Here is a 22,265-nt window from a genome sequence, read left to right on the forward strand (position 1 = left end):
TTAAGTTGAAATATTCAATAAAGTTTACTAAAAAAAATACACCGAAAACAAGAAGAAAAAAAACGGGAATTTACATGATGTCACAAACCTTTGTCATTGACGTTGCCTTGGAATATCTATATTTATGTACAAATCTTATATTAACCTCTCGTGATTTTAGCAGTGGTGAATATAATGTTTTATCAAAGAGGATTTCCTATGCTTTTAGCCAATGAGTAAACAGAAAATTTAAAGTCATGTAATAATAACGGTACATATTATCACCTCACAAGTTGTAGGTCACCATTGGCTGAATGGGACAAGATCTGTTTCTCAACTTACAAGTGACATGTATACTCTGTCATAGATCTAAACTGTCTACTACATATACAATTCGACTTTATAACAGGTTTTGAAAGTTCCCACAGACTATGTCTAACCTGTTTATGCACCTGATCTCACTGATTAGGATTCATGCAATTCAGACAGTTTCCACTGATATTTTTCTATTTTACACTTGGTTATACGATTCTTAAATTAACAACAGTATATGACTGTTGAATTAATCAGTCCTACAAGATTCACGAACATTAAGGTAAAATAGTTTTGGGGCTTCCAATAGTTTAACAGGAGAAAATAAATGAAGAATGTGTCTATGGGACACAGATGATGCCCCTGCTTGCATATAATGTTATAAAGGGCATAACTCTAGAATAGTAAAAGTGACGCCACCCAAATTTGAACTTGATCTGTGTTTTGTGGTAATAAGCATTGTGTATAAGTTTCATAAAATATGGATGAGGCAAACTAAAGTTAGAGAAAGGAAAAGAAAAAGGTAATTGGTAATGGATTATTTTGAGGTTCTACACATTCCTGTCAAATTTGTCACCATTGTTAACCCTAAATTGTACATATAATAATATAAGTGGGCCATATTGACTGGTAAATGGTGTTATCAGACATAATTCATAACCTTCCTTAGTGTAAAGTTTAAAATTAAACTGACCATTTAAAAAAAGAGATATTCTAATTATACTAGTTTAATGGATAATTTTTGAGTGCATCTCTGTCAGTGTCAGTGAAATGAATTACTTTGAGAAAATTCACATACCAAATATTATTCACTTGTTATGCATAGTAATGGGAAACAGACCTTATCTTGAACTCTTCAGCTGAAGTTGACCTGATCACATGAGGATGAGCCCATATGTCAGCTGTAATATACCTTTTGCAATAAATCAACACTCTTTAAATCATAGACCTATGATTCATATTTACTGGGCAACAGGACTAACTATGAATAATTCAAAATGTTTTTAACAATTTGAATATGAACAAGTGCACCTGCTCAGATAACATATGTAACATCCAAAGTAGGAGATCTCTAGGAAAAAGATCTTTCAACCAGGGCTTTGCTTAGTCCAAGATTGCTCTCATGTAGGACAGTCTTTTTCAGGACTTAAGGTGGTACCCAACACCTTGACTAATATTAATTTGGCTCGTTTAATTTTCATAAAATTTTGACAAAATGTTTACTTTGACCCTTTGACAAAAATATAAAAATTTCAAAAAATTTGAACCAACCACTTTATCAGAAAAATTTCGTTGGTTATATAGCAGTTTGACAAACACTAATTTTGATCATTGAGAAGCTTAATATTTCCTTAACAATACAACGTAATTAAAACGTTTAGTTGATTTTTACAGAGTTATCTCCCTGTAGTGTTAGGTACCACCTTAATGGGGCTGAGGGATGTCAGAGCGCAGTACCTATAGAAAACAAGATACTAGAGGCTTTAAAGAGCCTGTGTCGCTCACTTGCATCTTCAACAATGGCAAGTTTTTAGTAAAAACCATCATATAGCATAACTATCTTAAGAGTTAACTGATAATTTCAGTCATGATGACATTGGCACTCATACCACATCTTCTTATATCTATGTATGTAGATCTTATCCTTCCTTTTTTTTCAAAATTTCTATCTATCTATTATAATTTTCAAGATTATAGACAAAAAAACACAATTAAAAAAGGTAAAATTTATCATTGAAGGGCAATAACTCTAGTAACGGGTCGACAATAATGGCTTATTTGTAGATCTTGTCTTGCTGATCCTTTTTGATATTTAAGGTTTCTATCTCTATTATATTTTTAAAGATAATAGGCAAAAAATGCAAAAATTAGAAAAAAAAATGTCATTAGAGGATATAACTTCAATAAGGATTAGACTTACGATTTTGTTCATGTTTGACTTATTTGTAGATCTTGTGTTGCTAATCAATTTTGCTTGTAAAGACCCTGTTTATCTATTATAATCTTCGAGATTTTAGGCAAAAATGAAAGCAATTTGTAAAATAAGCCGTTTAAGGGCAATAACTCCTACACAAAGTCGTCTGACAGTTTTGATGTTAATCATCATTAGGAAGATCTCATCATTTCAAACATTTTTGAGGTTGTCAGATTTTCTCTATCTAAAGCAGTTTTCAAGATAAAAGACAAAAATTGCATTTTTTCCTCTATGTTCCATTTTCAGTCATGTCAGCCATGTTTGCCAGCAAGCAGGGTCATCGTACCCACATTTTAAACTAGACACCCCTTTGATGATTGTGGCCAAATTTGGCACAGTAGTTTCAGAGGAGATGATGTTTGTAAAAGTTAACGGACAAAACAAAAGCTCACACTGGACCTTTGGGGCAGGGACCTAAAGATAAACTCATTTCATAAGCCATCAAGTGATGCAGAATGATAAAATATTGATTATACCTATATTCAAGGTTATAATAAAAAGGCAGTCACACTTTTACAAGTTTTATTTCAATATACATTGTAATCTTTCACATCACATTATTAGTTCTCTTGTTCATCCACATTCAAACCTCTTGTGTCTTTTTGATAAGACATAGCACTAATGAATACTTTAAACTGATTCTGAATTTGATCCACGTTATTTCTCATTCTCCTTCCGTAACAAAAAATTTCTCCACTTTATTGTTTTTAAGTTTAAATCTATTCCTGGGAACTTATGTTATCTCAGCTCAATTTAATGCTACCCTCTGTAACAATAGCTCTAGATAAGTTTCTTGTGAGTCCTAATTTCAATAAATCAAGCTTTTCCTTCTCATGTTCGGAAAATGCCTGAAATTAAAAATCGTAAATATATTTAATAAAAACAAACACAGCATAAACAATTCAGATATTTCTGTGCATTGTAAATTTTTCAGTGTATCCCTTATTTTTATTTTCAATTCCTGAAAATGGGTATTCAAACATATAAGATAGTTTGTTGAAACAAAAACACAAAATTAATGGACATGATGGTATGTTTCTAATTCAAGAATCTGTGAAACTTTATGAAAAATACTTTATGTGCCATAAGTAAAATAAATCATGATGAAGATTTTTAATGCATCTTCAGAGGGTTAATAGGTGACCATCTGTAAGGCTATTTCCAACCTTATCAAATACTAATGGAAGCCAAAATTATCGGTCTCTTTTCTTGGTTCTCTCAGATACCTCAAACTGGCATATTTTTTTGCCATTTAATTTACTTATAAATGTCCCCACCATACTCAATAGAATTTAGTGCTTCACCCAATATTTTCTAAATAAAAAAAGAATGTGTTTGAGGATACGATTGCCCCCGTTCAAGTTTTGCAATTTTTCAAGTTAAAAAGGGGTATATTTCTTAAAAGGTAAGTGACTCACTGCCCAAATTCTAACTCTGTCTGCATGTTGCGGTTCTTAGCATTGTGTATGAGTTTCATAAATTTGGATGGAACAAACTTAAGTTAGAGTGCGGAAACTAAAAAATTTGCAATTTTCTAAGTTAAAAAGAGGCATAACTCTAGAGCGTTAAATGACTCACTGCCCAAATTCAAACTTTTGTCTGCTAATTTTGGTTCTTAACATTGTGTAAGAGTTTCATAAAATTTAGATGAGGAAAACTGAAGTTCAAGTGGGGAAACAAAAATGGGACTGATGGACGAATGGAAGAACAGTCAAGGGTAACACTTAATGCCCCCGTTGCCTACATCGGGGGCATAAAAAAATCAACTGCCATAAGCTTTTCTAAATCCTTAATATTAAAAAATTCTGGATTTTTCAAATTACTCCTTCAATCCTTAGCAAACGTAGAAATTTTATTTGCACATACTAGTTATTTTTTGTGTCACTGATCATTTTTGTAATTAACACTTTTAACCCAGTTTCTATAGCATTTAGAAAGCAGCTAAGCACACAAAACAGTAGCCAAAAAATCAACGATTCAGGGGCAACAACTCTAAAACAGGTTGTCACGTTTTTCTGAAATTTTTAGATTAGATAGAGCTTGTTGTGCTGACAATTTTTAGATTTTCTCTAATTGCTGTAGTTTTCGAGAAATTAGCCAAAACCTGTAAAGTGTTTTTATTTTGGTTCTATGTTTAGCCACAGTGGCCATGTTGGTTGATGAACCTGGACAAACATCACAAACTTCATAGTAAACATCCTATAGATGAAGCAGACAAACATACTTTTCAATTCATAAAGGGGTTTAAGAGTAGAAGATTTTGAAAGAAAAGTTTATGGACAGAAGATAGAAGCAAAGTGATGGCAATAGCTCAGATGGCCCTTCGGGTCGGTGAGGTAAAAAAAAATACTCGAAAGCTCCCAACAATTACTTCAACATCTTTGGTTGTAAGAGTCTGAATAGGGCCACCATGATGTGAGATTTCTTTTCTCGTTATTCTGGCTCTTTTATTTATCTTTTAACTCTTTAACATATTTCTTAAAAATTACCCTTCTTTTTCCATCTTTCTGTTTCATCACATCAAACTCCTTTGTTAGTTCTTCTAAACAGTGCATCAACTGATAGGTATCAGAACTACTAAATATCATCTAAAATATATAATGGCTATGAAAATGTGTATCAGAACTGCTAAATATCAACTGAAATATATTATGGCAAAGAAAATGTGTATCAGAACCCCTAAATATCAATTTAAATAAGTAATGGCAATAACGTGTCAGGCAAATTATTATAAATGAACATGCTGGGTTTCAGAAATTCAATATGACAGCTTGTACATGTGAACTGGATCACATATTGTTTTGAATTAGAATTAAACATATTAATTAAAATGAGCTCAGATTGAATAATCAGCTGTTTGTAGACATAATTATACTCATCTCCCATGAAAGATAAATCTTAATCTGCTATGATTTATGAAATGCTTGCTTTGCAGCAACATAGAACAAAAGGCAGGTGATTGAATGGCTTTGTTTAATGCCCTATTTGAAAAAAAAAATATTTTATAAAGAACAAACCTTATTTCTTCAAAGTTAAGTTCAATTAGGTAAAGCAGTTGTAGAGAAAATTCTTGCAAAACTTAGTTCAATTTGGTTTAAGGTTTCAGAGAAAAGGATGAACATTTGAAATGTAACCTAAAAGCCAAATGAATTCCACATGAAAGGTTAGCTCAAGATTGCTCTCCAAAATGGCAAGTAAAAATCAAAAATTAAAATAACTTGGTATGAAGACAATTTTAAAGTTTTTTCTGTTTTTTTATTAATCTAAATCTGTCTATATATAAATATAAATATAGATTTATAAATATTTAAAGAACTTGTATTAGTAATAGATAAACTCACTTCTCTTGCCTCAAGCAAAGGAATTGCATCTTTTAACAGAGTTAACCAAAATCTGAAAATAATAAAAATATTTTAAAATACACTGTCAACTTTTCTTAAACATGATATACAGTGAAACCTGCTTTAAGAGACACCGAGAGCAAAAAAGTTGTCTCATAAGACAGGTGGTCTTTAAATACAGATTCAATCTATATGAAATTCACTACAGAGGGACCTAAAATTAATGGTTTTATAACACAGGTTGTTCTTTAATATAGGTGATCTTTTAGGCAGGTTTGATTTCAGAGTTTCTTCTGTGTTGAATGAAAACCAAGCAATGGCTTCATATAAAGTGAATATTTAAAACTGAAAAAACAAAATTTTCACTTTAATATTTAAAATCATTCCTCTATGACTTGTACTGCAGACCAAGTTGCATAAAATGTAGGTCAATTGATCCATTTTTAAATGAATATTCACCAATATCTAAGAAAAGCCTACTACTTGAATATTTCTTAATGGTTTACAGGTGCTTAGATTTAGACCTTCGATTCAGTTACTATAAAATAACATAGCAATGAACTACTGAAACTGAGTAAGTTCCATATTAGGATCTAAGATTTGAGGTGAGTTTTCCATAAAATACATGTCAACTGCAATCTATACCGCATGCAGATAAAATGCATGTTCTGTTTTTGAGAAGCCTGATTTTTTTTTATTATCATAAAAAACAAACATGACATTTCTTAGTTTAGGATTTTGTGAGAAATAAGTGTGATGAAGATAATGTTGATGTTTAAATAACTGGTGACATAAAAATAATTAAGACTAGTGTATACTAAGAAATAAACATATTACACCATGAGCTTTGGTCCAAGTTACTTACTCTTTTGGAGCTAGTCTGGAATCTAGAAGTGAAAGTAATAATGATCCAGCAGCAAAAAAATCCCCATCTTCATATAACTTGTGGAATTCTCTGTATTTACCTAAAACATACAAATATATATACATAATCTTGATAATTGGAAATTATAAAGCCTGCAGTGCCTTTTTGTTTTATCAAAATAAATCACTACTTATTTTGTTATCTATTTTTCAAAGTTAACTAAACTGCTAAAAGGTACACAGATATTTTGTCAGGTGCTCTTTAATTAAAATGTATATGTCTATCGAAGTATTCAATCTAATTTGCAATCACGAGTTATCTACTGGGTAAAGATAAAGACACGGTGTCCATTAGACATGGATACCCCAACTTAAAAATAGATTGCCACTTTGCATTACTCACAAATTAACACCTTCACCATTTCTGAATATTGCAAATTCTTTATTTTGTGTTGAGAAACCTCAAAGTTATTCAGATAAAAACATGAATTAAAATATATAAATTACAAAGCAGTTTAAAATTATTTTTTTTTACCTTCCATTAGATTGTTTTGGTGCACACAGACTATATTACAAGTAAAAGCCATAGAAGCTAACAGACAATTATTATTGGATAAAATTTTTAAAAAATACTTACCTAAAAATGTTAGTCTGTTGCTCAGCAACATTGATGGTCCTAAATTATCAATCAGATCTAAGTTAGTAAATGAACCACTTTCACTGTATTCCAACAAAAATCTGAAAAAAAATGACATGTCAATATTAGTTCAAATAAGTAACTTCTAATATGAATACAGTTGATACATCGAAATTCCACAGCCTAATTTTGGTTTGGACTTGTGATCTTTGAATTTGTGGTTGATGCGGCCTGTTGTACTGTTGGGTATTTTTGAGACTCCTGTTAGCCTTTTTCACACATCATTAGTAGGTTGAAAAACTATATATAGCTTCAAACATTACTGAATTAATAAAATAAAATAACAAATATGTTCCCGGTTAAAATTTAATATGATTTGACTAAAAGCAATGTCCATTTATTTACCAGAAAGTTTCGATTAGGCCTATTTATGCATAAACTAGAAGAAGAATCACAAAATTAATAATGGAAAATATTTTAATTTAGCATCTGACCTTTGTCTATTATCCCTTATAGCAATGGAAAGTTCAAAAGCAAATGGTAAGGGCTAACATTAGATTTAAAAAAAACAACAAAAATAATAAGAATAAAGCATGGACAGACAAGGTAAACACTTGACAGAGGCCCCTTATGGAGCTTCATATATGATAAATCCATAGACTTTTTACAAGTATCTCTCCAAATGTTGGCTTTCCAGTGCCCCCTTTCAAAATCATGGATCCACACCTGCTTGATGCCACCTTCGACCCATGATGAAAGTAGAAAACAAGAATTTGAAAAGAAGACATGAAAAGTGCTCACAGGTTACAACTCATCACTATCCAGTTGCTGACTGAATATGAATCTATTCTATTCAATGGTGCCTGAGAAATAATTGTTGAACAGACAAGAGAATGCAATATAGCCCCACTTTTAGAGAAGGGTATCATAACATTATCATATAAGATATTAAACGTTCTTCAGAGTTATTTTCATTTATGCTATGTCACATTATCTTTCACATAATATTATGTTGATCAGGTTTGTTTTTTGCTACAGCAGAATTATTAGCACAACAAAATATTCTACAGGACCCCTACAATCTATCATGCCACTTAAGATATTCTTAATGTTGACATAACTTAATGTTATAAATCATTTCTTTGCTGGTTTCAATAAAGGACCTATTTGCATACATTGAGAATTTGAAGGTAAGACTTACTTTTCTGCAATAACTGTAGCAAAGGCAACATCCTGAAAGGACAAAAACAGTAATTAGTTATATGTATATATAAATCTTTAATCGAGATTTGTACATTTAATTGAATTAGTTTTTATATATGAGTTTATGTTAAAATTTTACAAGCCTATTTCATATATATACAGAAGATAAGGTATAAGTGGCCTTTTTGGTTCCTTAAAGGTGAGATTGAGATTAAAGCACTGTACTGAATCTTGAATCAAACAGAACACACACATTGTCGTACATAACATACCCCCACTCGTAATTCAAAGTATCCAAAAAACAGGAAGCTAGTGTCTAAATTATCCAAAAAACTCAAACACATTACAACTCATCATTATTGAGCTGCCAACCAAATACGAAGTCAATTTGTTCAGTATTTTTGGAGAAAAGTGTGACAATAAATTTTAAGTTCATTCAACATATTGAAAAATTCAAAGTATAGACATACAGGAAGTAGATATCTGACAGATCCATGCTGACAAAATATTAAGTTATTCTGTTTAGTAGTTTCTGAGAAAAATGTGGCTAAAAAAATGAAATTCTATCAACATATTGAAAAAGTCAAAATATCAGGAAATAGGAAGTAGGTATCCGACAGATTAAAAAATTGCCCACAAGGAATGACTCATTACTGTCAAGTAGCTAACCAAGTATGAAGTCATTCTGTTAAATAGTTTTTTAGAAAAGTGTGACGAAAATATTTGTTGGATGAATGGACGGACAAGCGGTTGAACAAGGTGATTGCAGTAGTCACTATATTTAGAGTGGGGGTTTGATTATTCCAAATCATTTTGCTTGAAGTTTACAAAATCGATTAATGACAACTCTTGCAGAAATCATGAGTTGGAATGCATAAAAACAATGATCAACTCATAGTGTCAATTCATGTGGATGTATAAGTATTTATACATTGACCCACCTTTGACCTTAAGAACCATGTTAATGCTGCTCCCAATCTTTTATTATTGAGGTGTCTCATTCCAACAACTTTACATATACTTCTTGCTGTAAATATACATAGAAATATTGTGTTATCATATTCACTTCTATATCTATAAATTTATTTAAATGATAGATGAATTTGAACTGAAATTAACTTTATTTCACTTTTTTCGGATTCACCTGCCAGACGAAAAAAACCCTCTTCTTTAAATTTAAAAGACTTTTTACAAATTTCATAAATAGTCAGAAAGAATGATAACTTGGACATTAAAGTGCATGTTTATTTATAGTTAAAAACATTGATTGTTGCTAATTTCAAATATTTCAAGCATATATGTATACAAGAAAAGAAAAGTGAACACAATGTATATCAAACAACTGATTCTGAAAAGTAAGATGAGAAGCAGGAGGAATGAATAATTTACAGTCTGACTCTGAAATCAACGACATATTGGATAAGTTCATCAATATAGTCTTTAGCTAGAGGAGTTATAATGTCTTAAACAGTTTGTTGATTATATAAAGTTTGCTATGTAGAAGAGCTTTAAACAATATTTATCAGAGAGTCATATTCTCAAATAACAGGGAGCTACTTTTTCAAAAAAGAGGATCTAGAAAGTCTGGCTAGTGTCAGACAAATTATGTATGTAAAATCTAATTGATTTTTTTTTCATTGTTGCATTAATTTGTTGCCAATGTTTATTTTTCAATATACCTCTTTTGAACATCTTTAAGATAAACATACCACTAAGTAATCTATTTTTCAGGACTAAACCAATCAATAGTTCAGTTCAGACATACATTCCTATAATTCTAATCACCTACAATTTACCTTGTTCTGTCATATTTCTTTCCTTACAAATATTTAATAGTTTCTGTGCTTTTCTTTCTGTTTCTATTGGCATATTTTCTATAAAATTTTCCAAGTAATGTCTACAAATAAACCAATTAACATTCTAGATCAATAGAAAATAAGGAATTAATAAAATAATAAGATTCTTTGATGTTTACAGACCAGAGAACATTGGTATCATTAGTAGGTAAGTAAATATACTATCAATTCTAATATGACGTGCTTCTTTCGCTTTGTAAACAACACCGTGATAAAATTCTCGATATATCTATACTTAGCGCAGACTCAGAGATATACATAATAATGGATGTTACAATATACCTCCCTCGTAAATCCACATGTATTGGAACCAATTTACAAACCATATGCCGATTTTATTGTTTTAAAAATTGCAATTGAAAAAAGACTACAGAACTTTTATACTTATTCGGATGCATAACAAAAAGAATTAATGCACAAGAGCTCGGAGAAATCTACAAAATCAAAATAAAATAAAATTCCGTGAAAGTCCAGTAATGCTTTTGGCGCATTCAAGTCATTTCAAAACATGACATCATACAAATGAAAACGCTAAAGCTGAAGGTTTTTCCGTTACGTGAACCATCGAAATTCGTATAATATTACATTAAAATGGATTTTTGAGGTAGGTGTTGTTTTTTTTTCTATTTTATTGCATTATTCGCATATTTACTGACTTCAGCAAGTCAACATGGCGGCTCCTTAGTTACGAAATGTCAACTTTGGATTTGACGGTAGCTTATGAGAAAAACATGCAAATTAAAAATGGCAAATGTTGGGTTTGAGAATTAAAAGAATTAAGCTCATTTTTTTTATAGCGATTGTTTACGAAATAATTCATGCAAGCTACAGATTTATTAGAATGTTTTACCTTTATCTAACAGGGAGTAAAAAAGAACAGCCACACACACAGCATACCCACCCTCGCTTCAGTTTTTTAATGACCGTATTTGTCCTATTAGAATCGAAATAATTCATGGAAGCCATAGATTTGTTGTAAATTTACACATGGCCTGGGCCATGTGTAAATTTCCAACAAATCTTTGGCTTTCATGAATTATTTCTTAAATAACTAATCCTTTCAATAACAATAAAGGAAATAAAATATTCTATAATATTGCTTTTGTGAGTAAAATAACAACACTTAAAAATGACACAGAGATATGTCTCGCTTATCGGCATATAATTCAGAAAAAGACTATTTGATGGACAGCAACATTGCTTATTAATTCAGTCACTGGACTATGATCTAGTGGGCAGGGCCTGAAAATGGTCGACAAACTGAGATGTACAAACAGTAATGTAACTTTATAGAACAAGAGTGCACACGCTGAAATGTCTCGCCTTCTTTACTAATCATTGATATTATGTTGATAGTCCTAAATATAAAGCTTTATTACAACTGTCACATAAACTTAACATTAACCAAGTAAACTAAACATTGACCAATGAACCATGAAAATGAGGTCAAGGTCAGATGAACCATGCTAGGCAGGCATGTACAGCTTACAATTCTTCCATACAACAAATATAGTTGACCTATTGCTTATAGTTTAAGAAAAACAGACCAAAACACAAAAACTTAACACTGAGCAATGAACCTTGAAAATGAGGTCAAGGTCAAATAAAACCTGCGTGACTGACATATAGATCATAAAATATTTCCATACACCAAATATAGTTGAACTATTGCATATAGTATTAGAAAAAAAGACCAAAACTCAAAAACTTAACTTTGACCACTGAACCATGAAAATGAGGTCAAGGTAAGATGACACCTGCCAGCTAGACATGTACACCTTACAATCATTCCATACACCAAATATAGCTGACCTATTGCATGCAGTATTAGAAAGAAAGACCAAAACTCAAAAACTTAACTTTGACCACTGAACCATGAAAATGAGGTCAAGGTCAGATGACACCTGCCAGCTAGACATGTACACCTTACAATCATTCCATACACCAAATATAGTAGACCTATTGTATACAGTATAAGAAAAACAGACCAAAACACAAAAACTTAACTATAACCACTGAACCATGAAAATGAGGTCAAGGTCAGATGACACCTGCCAGTTGGACATGTACACCTTACAGTCCTTCCATACACCGAATATACTAGACCTATTGCTTATAGTATCTGAGATATGGACTTGACCACGAAAACTTAACCTTGTTCACTGATCCATGAAATGAGGTCGAGGTCAAGTGAAAACTGTCTGACGGGCATGAGGACCTTGCAAGGTACGCACATACCAAATATAGTTATCCTATTACTTATAATAAGAGAGAATTTAACATTACAAAAAATCTGAACTTTTTTTTCAAGTAGTCACTGAACCATGAAAATGAGGTCAAGGACATTGGACATGTGACTGACGGAAACTTCGTAACATGAGGCATCCATATACAAAGTATGAAGCATCCAGGTCTTCCATCTTCTAAAATATAAAGCTTTTAAGAAGTTAGCTAACGCCGCCGCCGCCGCCGTAGCCGCCGCCGCCGCCGCCGGATCGCTATCCCTATGTCGAGCTTTCTGCGACAAAAGTCGCAGGCTCGACAAAAATATTGTTATTTATTGTACAGGAAGTAGTTCCTATCAATATAACTTATTAAAGCAGAAAAACTTAACATTAAAAATTGGAAATTAATTCAAAGTCACTGGACCATGTCCTAGGGGGCAGGGCCTCAAAATAGTCATCAAACTGATGTGAACTGATAGTAATGCAACTTTATACAAAATATCATTGATCTATCACAAGTAGTTCTTATCAAGCTGACTTAAGCAGAAAAACGGAACATTGAAAATTGCTAATTAATTCAAAGTCACTGGACCATGTCCTAGGGGTCAGGGCCTCAAAATAGCTGTCAAACTGTTATGAACTGATAGTAATGCAACTTCATACAAAATATCATTGATCTATCACAAGTAGATCCTATCAAACTAACTTTAGCAGAAAACCTAACACTGAAAATTGGTAATTAATTCAGTCACTGGACCATGACTTAGGGGTCATGGCCTCAAAATAGTCGTCAAACTGATATGTACTGATAGTAATGCAACTTCATACAAAATATCATTGATCTATGACCAGTAGATCCTATCAAACTAACTTAGGCAGAAAACTTAACATTGAAAATTGATAATTAATTAGTCACTGGACTATGTCCTAGGGGTCAGGGCCTCAAAATAGTCGTCAAACTGATATATACTGATAGTAATGCAACTTCATAGTAAATATTAATGATCTATCACAAGTAGTTCCTATCAAACTAACTTAAGCAGAAAACTTAACAATTGTTGACGCCGGATCCAGAGCGGGCACCGTCGTTGTCATCATCGCCGGAAAAGCAATCCCTATGTCTCGCTTTCCGAAACTTTCGTAGGCGAGTCAAAAATGATTTTAAGAAATGTACGTGTGCAACAGTCACAACTTTAAGAATTTATTTGTGTTTTGGTCTTCTGTGACATTGATATAAAAATGTAATTGGATTATATGATTTTTCTGGTTAAATTCTTGTTGTATATTTTAAAATGTACTACAAGGGCAGGGTTGAGTATCAGACTTGTTACTAATTACTCAGAAAACTAGTTTAACCCATCCATGATTATGTGACCCTATTACTTCTGAAATATAATCAGACTGAGTGACTATTGATTTTTACATTTTTTGTATTGGTATATGCTGTTATTGTCAGATTGTATGTTGTCTCAGTTAAATTCATCTACAAATATAAAGACTCAGTGTAATTAAGGGTATGCATTATCTTGTAGGTGCTTATCCATCCTTGCAGACTATTTTTTTTGTGATTTGATGAACAAGTGTTTTAGATTGTTGTCTCTCTGATGTTTACCCCATTTAACCATGTTTCATTTTTTTTATTATTAAAATACAATAACCTGGGGTAGATATTACTTTAAAAAAGTGTCCTTCTTACCTTCCAAATTCAGGACAGTGGTCTAAATAACTAACACCAACAACCCATAAACTGAAGAAAAAATAATAGTAATTCAGTTTGTGGTAATTATTTGAATTATTTTTTTCAAATAAGGCTAATGTAATGGTCGAAGTTCTTATTTTGAAACAAAAGGATACGGTTTTTAGGAACTCCTTTTAAAATGAACTTAAAAACCGTGCACATTTCATAAGAAAATTAGACCAAAGACTGATATCACACACTGTTACTTTTAACCATAGAAATAATTCATATTGTCAGAGATATAAAGTAGAAAACTTCCTATTCTTAATAAGGAAATGCTTTTCAATAAATTAAATAATAGACTTTAGAGAAAGGGAAATAAATACTGTGACTTACCTTTTATTAGACATAAGACTACTTGCATAATCTAATAATAAAAATTCTCTTAAATTTGAACCATATCTGAAACGTAAAATAATTTGATCATACTGGAGAACACTGTCACAGGTAATAACATTCAAGTTTTGCATTGTAAAAAATAAAATAATACCTTTCATCATACATGTATTTATACCATAAAATATTTGAATATGATGCCAGTTATCTTTTTTTTTATTCCTATAATTTGCTCAGAAATGATTATATACAGAAATTGAGTATGTAAAAGCTAAAGGGTCGGTCATCTATAATTTCCAACCATTTTCAAAAGCGTGAAAAGTGCAGATTAGTGGGAGGGGGTAAAATCATAAAAAATCATCAACAATTTTGTAGTACACTTTCTGATTTCTGAATTTTTTTGTTTGTATTTAGTAATTTCATTCTATTGGATATGGTCGATGGACATTTTTTATGGAATTAGTAAGGTTGGAAAAACTGTGTTTTGCATGCTTGGGAAAATGTTTGATAATAAAAGATGACCCCATAATGTATTTTTATGTAAAATCCATACACGTTTTGCTTCATATTTGGAAATCAAACAAAACAACCATTAATTTATCAATTTTGCATAACAAAAAAATATGAAAACAATTACAACATTTTGAACTTTATAAACATCCTTAATCCATTTATACTCACTGTAGTTTATGAGCTTCTAACTGGCCACAATGTTGTAACAAGTCTGTAAGATGGGCCACAAACCACCAATTACTGAACATAGAACTGAAACAAAAATCCAAATCTTACAGTGATTGTAATATGTACCAAAAACCAGCAGTTACTTAACATACAAAATACTATAAAATTTTCTAGACTTTCGTGAGAGGGAAAATAATGCAAAATATAAAACTTGGAACTTCCCTTTATAAATAATTCAAGAAAATTAGAAATCCTGAAAATAAATCGCCTTGAACAGTGGGAAATCTAGTGAACGAAAACAAAAGAAAATTCACTCTTCTTATGATAGAGTCAAGAAAGTCAATAATAAAACAATGCTGGTGATGATACTGATCAAAAGTTATTTCTAAATAATAGTCATACATTTTAAATAAATTATTTGTTAAACTGAGTTATTAGAAATATACATGCAAATACACGATGTTTTATGTTCAATATTTATCAAGATAATTGCATAAGAAGCTTGTGAAATAGAAATTTAAAAAATGCCAATCTTTGCTGCATATTGATAAAAAAAATTGGAAAAAATCATATACATACAAAATCTAGATTATGTATGTACATGATTTTTTCCAATTTTTTAAATTTCAAAATATTGAAATGACCATTTCGTGCGAAAATTAGGTGAACCCTGAATTGAGTTAAATTATATAGAGAAAACGTTTGGGAGGGTCTGAAAGTGACCATTAGAGGCAAGTGACCGATAACGCAGGTTTGACTGTATTCATAAAAATAAGTTTGTTTAAAGTATCCTTTCTTAGGACTTTCATTTAATGGTATGATCTTTTTAACAATGGAAAAAAGTCTACGTCAATGAAGAAAATATTAGTTTACTACTGTTATTACTGTATGTATTCTTTAAAGAAATTACCTGCTTTCCTTTATAACCTGGTGTATATCAAACTCTAAAGCTACCAATAATATATTATCTAATTCTCCTAATCTCTGCTGGCTATTTCTGTATACATCTAAACAACTCTACAATATAAAATTCTAACAATTTATTTATTGAGAAACATGATTTTTAAACAAGGAATAGGTTTGGATTTGGGTATAATTACTCTCATGACCTGCTGGGTTTCATGAATAACTTTATAGACTTACTACAACCATCAACAAAATCAGGTGACCGCTGACCAAATTAGATAGAGAAAACATTTGGGAGGGTCTGAAAGTGACCTTTAGAGGCAGGTGACGGCTGAAACGAGGTGACTGTTAAGGCAGATTTGACTGTATATTATGACCAATACTGGGTCTGGACCTGCGTTGTTGTGTATAATTAATTAAAACTTGTCGCATGTAATAATGAAAATCTATGAGTGTTGATGTTGTTATCATGCTATTAACCCTTTAGCCCCCAATCCCGCCTGTAGGCGTGATGGCGACAACCATTCTTTGATGGCCCGTATGACCCTCCATACCTTTTTTGAACTGCCCCAGCTGAACTGTCATGATAGCAGGGACTTCAACCAAGCAGTTCATGGTCCATAAACTCTTCTCAGATGTCTGTTCATGAAAATATGGCACTTTGAAAGCCGTTTAAGAGTTCAAAATCGGAAAAACGTGAAAAGTAGCCAAAATCAGGTGGGGGTGGGCATCTTTTGATGGCCACTACGTAACTCGTAGTGACTGTAGGTATAAACTATTATCATAAATGCATGCATAGGTGGTAAAGGAACACAACGAGGTATAATATGGCCAATAGGAATCTAGTCTGTAAAATTTAGGTCACCGTTTTGTCAAAAATCCGTAAAAACGGACATTTAGGCAGACCTGACTTGACAATAATAATTCCCCAGCAAGACACTTAAGTCCAATATACTCCCAGTTAGCATGAATGGACTGCTGTAACTATAGGGTAATACTTGAATGACAAAGAAAAACAGTCTGGTCAATGTTCACCTCTCAAGGTCGTTTTAAAATCGGAAAATAGACGGAAAATTAACATTTTTCAGTGGGGGTGGGTTCAAACCCACGAGAAAATATTCCACCTCCCACCCCACCCCCCACCCATGCCATCCGCCCCCAAATCTCAATACATAGTTTAATAGATGAGCATCAGTTACAGCATCAAGAGTCTGCTAATTTGCATATAATTTGCATATGATTGCAAATTTTCGGAAATGCCTGATTTTCCAGAAATCTCTTGGGGGCGAATGAGTTAAACTAAAAATATTTTTTTCCCGATTTTCAACCTCTAAAGAGTGTTTTGGTCAGTTTTACACCCCAAAACGACCCTCAAACCCAACAGAAGTCAAATTTAAAAATTTTGATCAAATCGTTTAACCCTTTAGCCCCCAATCCCGCCTGTAGGCGTGATGGCGACAACCATTCTTTGATGGCCCGTATGACCCTCCATACCTTTTTTGAACTGCCCCAGCTGAACTGTCATGATAGCAGGGACTTCAACCAAGCAGTTCATGGTCCATAAACTCTTCTCAGATGTCTGTTCATGAAAATATGGCACTTTGAAAGCCGTTTAAGAGTTCAAAATCGGAAAAACGTGAAAAGTAGCCAAAATCAGGTGGGGGTGGGCATCTTTTGATGGCCACTACGTAACTCGTAGTGACTGTAGGTATAAACTATTATCATAAATGCATGCATAGGTGGTAAAGGAACACAACGAGGTATAATATGGCCAATAGGAATCTAGTCTGTAAAATTTAGGTCACCGTTTTGTCAAAAATCCGTAAAAACGGACATTTAGGCAGACCTGACTTGACAATAATAATTCCCCAGCAAGACACTTAAGTCCAATATACTCCCAGTTAGCATGAATGGACTGCTGTAACTATAGGGTAATACTTGAATGACAAAGAAAAACAGTCTGGTCAATGTTCACCTCTCAAGGTCGTTTTAAAATCGGAAAATAGACGGAAAATTAACATTTTTCAGTGGGGGTGGGTTCAAACCCACGAGAAAATATTCCACCTCCCACCCCACCCCCCACCCATGCCATCCGCCCCCAAATCTCAATACATAGTTTAATAGATGAGCATCAGTTACAGCATCAAGAGTCTGCTAATTTGCATATAATTTGCATATGATTGCAAATTTTCGGAAATGCCTGATTTTCCAGAAATCTCTTGGGGGCGAATGAGTTAAACTAAAAATATTTTTTTCCCGATTTTCAACCTCTAAAGAGTGTTTTGGTCAGTTTTACACCCCAAAACGACCCTCAAACCCAACAGAAGTCAAATTTAAAAATTTTGATCAAATCGTTTAACCCTTTAGCCCCCAATCCCGCCTGTAGGCGTGATGGCGACAACCATTCTTTGATGGCCCGTATGACCCTCCATACCTTTTTTGAACTGCCCCAGCTGAACTGTCATGATAGCAGGGACTTCAACCAAGCAGTTCATGGTCCATAAACTCTTCTCAGATGTCTGTTCATGAAAATATGGCACTTTGAAAGCCGTTTAAGAGTTCAAAATCGGAAAAACGTGAAAAGTAGCCAAAATCAGGTGGGGGTGGGCATCTTTTGATGGCCACTACGTAACTCGTAGTGACTGTAGGTATAAACTATTATCATAAATGCATGCATAGGTGGTAAAGGAACACAACGAGGTATAATATGGCCAATAGGAATCTAGTCTGTAAAATTTAGGTCACCGTTTTGTCAAAAATCCGTAAAAACGGACATTTAGGCAGACCTGACTTGACAATAATAATTCCCCAGCAAGACACTTAAGTCCAATATACTCCCAGTTAGCATGAATGGACTGCTGTAACTATAGGGTAATACTTGAATGACAAAGAAAAACAGTCTGGTCAATGTTCACCTCTCAAGGTCGTTTTAAAATCGGAAAATAGACGGAAAATTAACATTTTTCAGTGGGGGTGGGTTCAAACCCACGAGAAAATATTCCACCTCCCACCCCACCCCCCACCCATGCCATCCGCCCCCAAATCTCAATACATAGTTTAATAGATGAGCATCAGTTACAGCATCAAGAGTCTGCTAATTTGCATATAATTTGCATATGATTGCAAATTTTCGGAAATGCCTGATTTTCCAGAAATCTCTTGGGGGCGAATGAGTTAAACTAAAAATATTTTTTTCCCGATTTTCAACCTCTAAAGAGTGTTTTGGTCAGTTTTACACCCCAAAACGACCCTCAAACCCAACAGAAGTCAAATTTAAAAATTTTGATCAAATCGTTTAACCCTTTAGCCCCCAATCCCGCCTGTAGGCGTGATGGCGACAACCATTCTTTGATGGCCCGTATGACCCTCCATACCTTTTTTGAACTGCCCCAGCTGAACTGTCATGATAGCAGGGACTTCAACCAAGCAGTTCATGGTCCATAAACTCTTCTCAGATGTCTGTTCATGAAAATATGGCACTTTGAAAGCCGTTTAAGAGTTCAAAATCGGAAAAACGTGAAAAGTAGCCAAAATCAGGTGGGGGTGGGCATCTTTTGATGGCCACTACGTAACTCGTAGTGACTGTAGGTATAAACTATTATCATAAATGCATGCATAGGTGGTAAAGGAACACAACGAGGTATAATATGGCCAATAGGAATCTAGTCTGTAAAATTTAGGTCACCGTTTTGTCAAAAATCCGTAAAAACGGACATTTAGGCAGACCTGACTTGACAATAATAATTCCCCAGCAAGACACTTAAGTCCAATATACTCCCAGTTAGCATGAATGGACTGCTGTAACTATAGGGTAATACTTGAATGACAAAGAAAAACAGTCTGGTCAATGTTCACCTCTCAAGGTCGTTTTAAAATCGGAAAATAGACGGAAAATTAACATTTTTCAGTGGGGGTGGGTTCAAACCCACGAGAAAATATTCCACCTCCCACCCCACCCCCCACCCATGCCATCCGCCCCCAAATCTCAATACATAGTTTAATAGATGAGCATCAGTTACAGCATCAAGAGTCTGCTAATTTGCATATAATTTGCATATGATTGCAAATTTTCGGAAATGCCTGATTTTCCAGAAATCTCTTGGGGGCGAATGAGTTAAACTAAAAATATTTTTTTCCCGATTTTCAACCTCTAAAGAGTGTTTTGGTCAGTTTTACACCCCAAAACGACCCTCAAACCCAACAGAAGTCAAATTTAAAAATTTTGATCAAATCGTTTAACCCTTTAGCCCCCAATCCCGCCTGTAGGCGTGATGGCGACAACCATTCTTTGATGGCCCGTATGACCCTCCATACCTTTTTTGAACTGCCCCAGCTGAACTGTCATGATAGCAGGGACTTCAACCAAGCAGTTCATGGTCCATAAACTCTTCTCAGATGTCTGTTCATGAAAATATGGCACTTTGAAAGCCGTTTAAGAGTTCAAAATCGGAAAAACGTGAAAAGTAGCCAAAATCAGGTGGGGGTGGGCATCTTTTGATGGCCACTACGTAACTCGTAGTGACTGTAGGTATAAACTATTATCATAAATGCATGCATAGGTGGTAAAGGAACACAACGAGGTATAATATGGCCAATAGGAATCTAGTCTGTAAAATTTAGGTCACCGTTTTGTCAAAAATCCGTAAAAACGGACATTTAGGCAGACCTGACTTGACAATAATAATTCCCCAGCAAGACACTTAAGTCCAATATACTCCCAGTTAGCATGAATGGACTGCTGTAACTATAGGGTAATACTTGAATGACAAAGAAAAACAGTCTGGTCAATGTTCACCTCTCAAGGTCGTTTTAAAATCGGAAAATAGACGGAAAATTAACATTTTTCAGTGGGGGTGGGTTCAAACCCACGAGAAAATATTCCACCTCCCACCCCACCCCCCACCCATGCCATCCGCCCCCAAATCTCAATACATAGTTTAATAGATGAGCATCAGTTACAGCATCAAGAGTCTGCTAATTTGCATATAATTTGCATATGATTGCAAATTTTCGGAAATGCCTGATTTTCCAGAAATCTCTTGGGGGCGAATGAGTTAAACTAAAAATATTTTTTTCCCGATTTTCAACCTCTAAAGAGTGTTTTGGTCAGTTTTACACCCCAAAACGACCCTCAAACCCAACAGAAGTCAAATTTAAAAATTTTGATCAAATCGTTTAACCCTTTAGCCCCCAATCCCGCCTGTAGGCGTGATGGCGACAACCATTCTTTGATGGCCCGTATGACCCTCCATACCTTTTTTGAACTGCCCCAGCTGAACTGTCATGATAGCAGGGACTTCAACCAAGCAGTTCATGGTCCATAAACTCTTCTCAGATGTCTGTTCATGAAAATATGGCACTTTGAAAGCCGTTTAAGAGTTCAAAATCGGAAAAACGTGAAAAGTAGCCAAAATCAGGTGGGGGTGGGCATCTTTTGATGGCCACTACGTAACTCGTAGTGACTGTAGGTATAAACTATTATCATAAATGCATGCATAGGTGGTAAAGGAACACAACGAGGTATAATATGGCCAATAGGAATCTAGTCTGTAAAATTTAGGTCACCGTTTTGTCAAAAATCCGTAAAAACGGACATTTAGGCAGACCTGACTTGACAATAATAATTCCCCAGCAAGACACTTAAGTCCAATATACTCCCAGTTAGCATGAATGGACTGCTGTAACTATAGGGTAATACTTGAATGACAAAGAAAAACAGTCTGGTCAATGTTCACCTCTCAAGGTCGTTTTAAAATCGGAAAATAGACGGAAAATTAACATTTTTCAGTGGGGGTGGGTTCAAACCCACGAGAAAATATTCCACCTCCCACCCCACCCCCCACCCATGCCATCCGCCCCCAAATCTCAATACATAGTTTAATAGATGAGCATCAGTTACAGCATCAAGAGTCTGCTAATTTGCATATAATTTGCATATGATTGCAAATTTTCGGAAATGCCTGATTTTCCAGAAATCTCTTGGGGGCGAATGAGTTAAACTAAAAATATTTTTTTCCCGATTTTCAACCTCTAAAGAGTGTTTTGGTCAGTTTTACACCCCAAAACGACCCTCAAACCCAACAGAAGTCAAATTTAAAAATTTTGATCAAATCGTTTAACCCTTTAGCCCCCAATCCCGCCTGTAGGCGTGATGGCGACAACCATTCTTTGATGGCCCGTATGACCCTCCATACCTTTTTTGAACTGCCCCA

General features: G+C 33.8%; 1 protein-coding gene across 1 annotated transcript in view; it reads right to left on the reverse strand.

Annotated features, from left to right (window-relative positions):
• Window positions 1-2,777: 2,777 nt before the first annotated feature.
• The window catches only part of LOC127707485 (nuclear pore complex protein Nup85-like), a 66,219-nt gene continuing 46,731 nt past the window's right edge, over window positions 2,778-22,265 (reverse strand). The window contains exons 11-22 of the mRNA XM_052212059.1: window positions 16,058-16,164; window positions 15,148-15,231; window positions 14,467-14,532; window positions 14,089-14,139; window positions 10,108-10,208; window positions 9,253-9,338; window positions 8,310-8,341; window positions 7,109-7,209; window positions 6,473-6,572; window positions 5,608-5,659; window positions 4,756-4,854; window positions 2,778-3,114 (exon numbers count right to left, since the gene is read on the reverse strand). Of these exons, the coding sequence (XP_052068019.1) occupies window positions 3,010-3,114; window positions 4,756-4,854; window positions 5,608-5,659; window positions 6,473-6,572; window positions 7,109-7,209; window positions 8,310-8,341; window positions 9,253-9,338; window positions 10,108-10,208; window positions 14,089-14,139; window positions 14,467-14,532; window positions 15,148-15,231; window positions 16,058-16,164 (984 nt within the window). The 3' untranslated portion in view covers window positions 2,778-3,009. The remainder of the gene's footprint in view (window positions 3,115-4,755; window positions 4,855-5,607; window positions 5,660-6,472; window positions 6,573-7,108; window positions 7,210-8,309; window positions 8,342-9,252; window positions 9,339-10,107; window positions 10,209-14,088; window positions 14,140-14,466; window positions 14,533-15,147; window positions 15,232-16,057; window positions 16,165-22,265) is intronic.

Source organism: Mytilus californianus, unplaced genomic scaffold (genome assembly GCF_021869535.1).
Source record: "Mytilus californianus isolate M0D057914Y unplaced genomic scaffold, xbMytCali1.0.p SCAF_7, whole genome shotgun sequence".
Classification (NCBI taxonomy): Eukaryota; Metazoa; Mollusca; class Bivalvia; order Mytilida; family Mytilidae; genus Mytilus; species Mytilus californianus.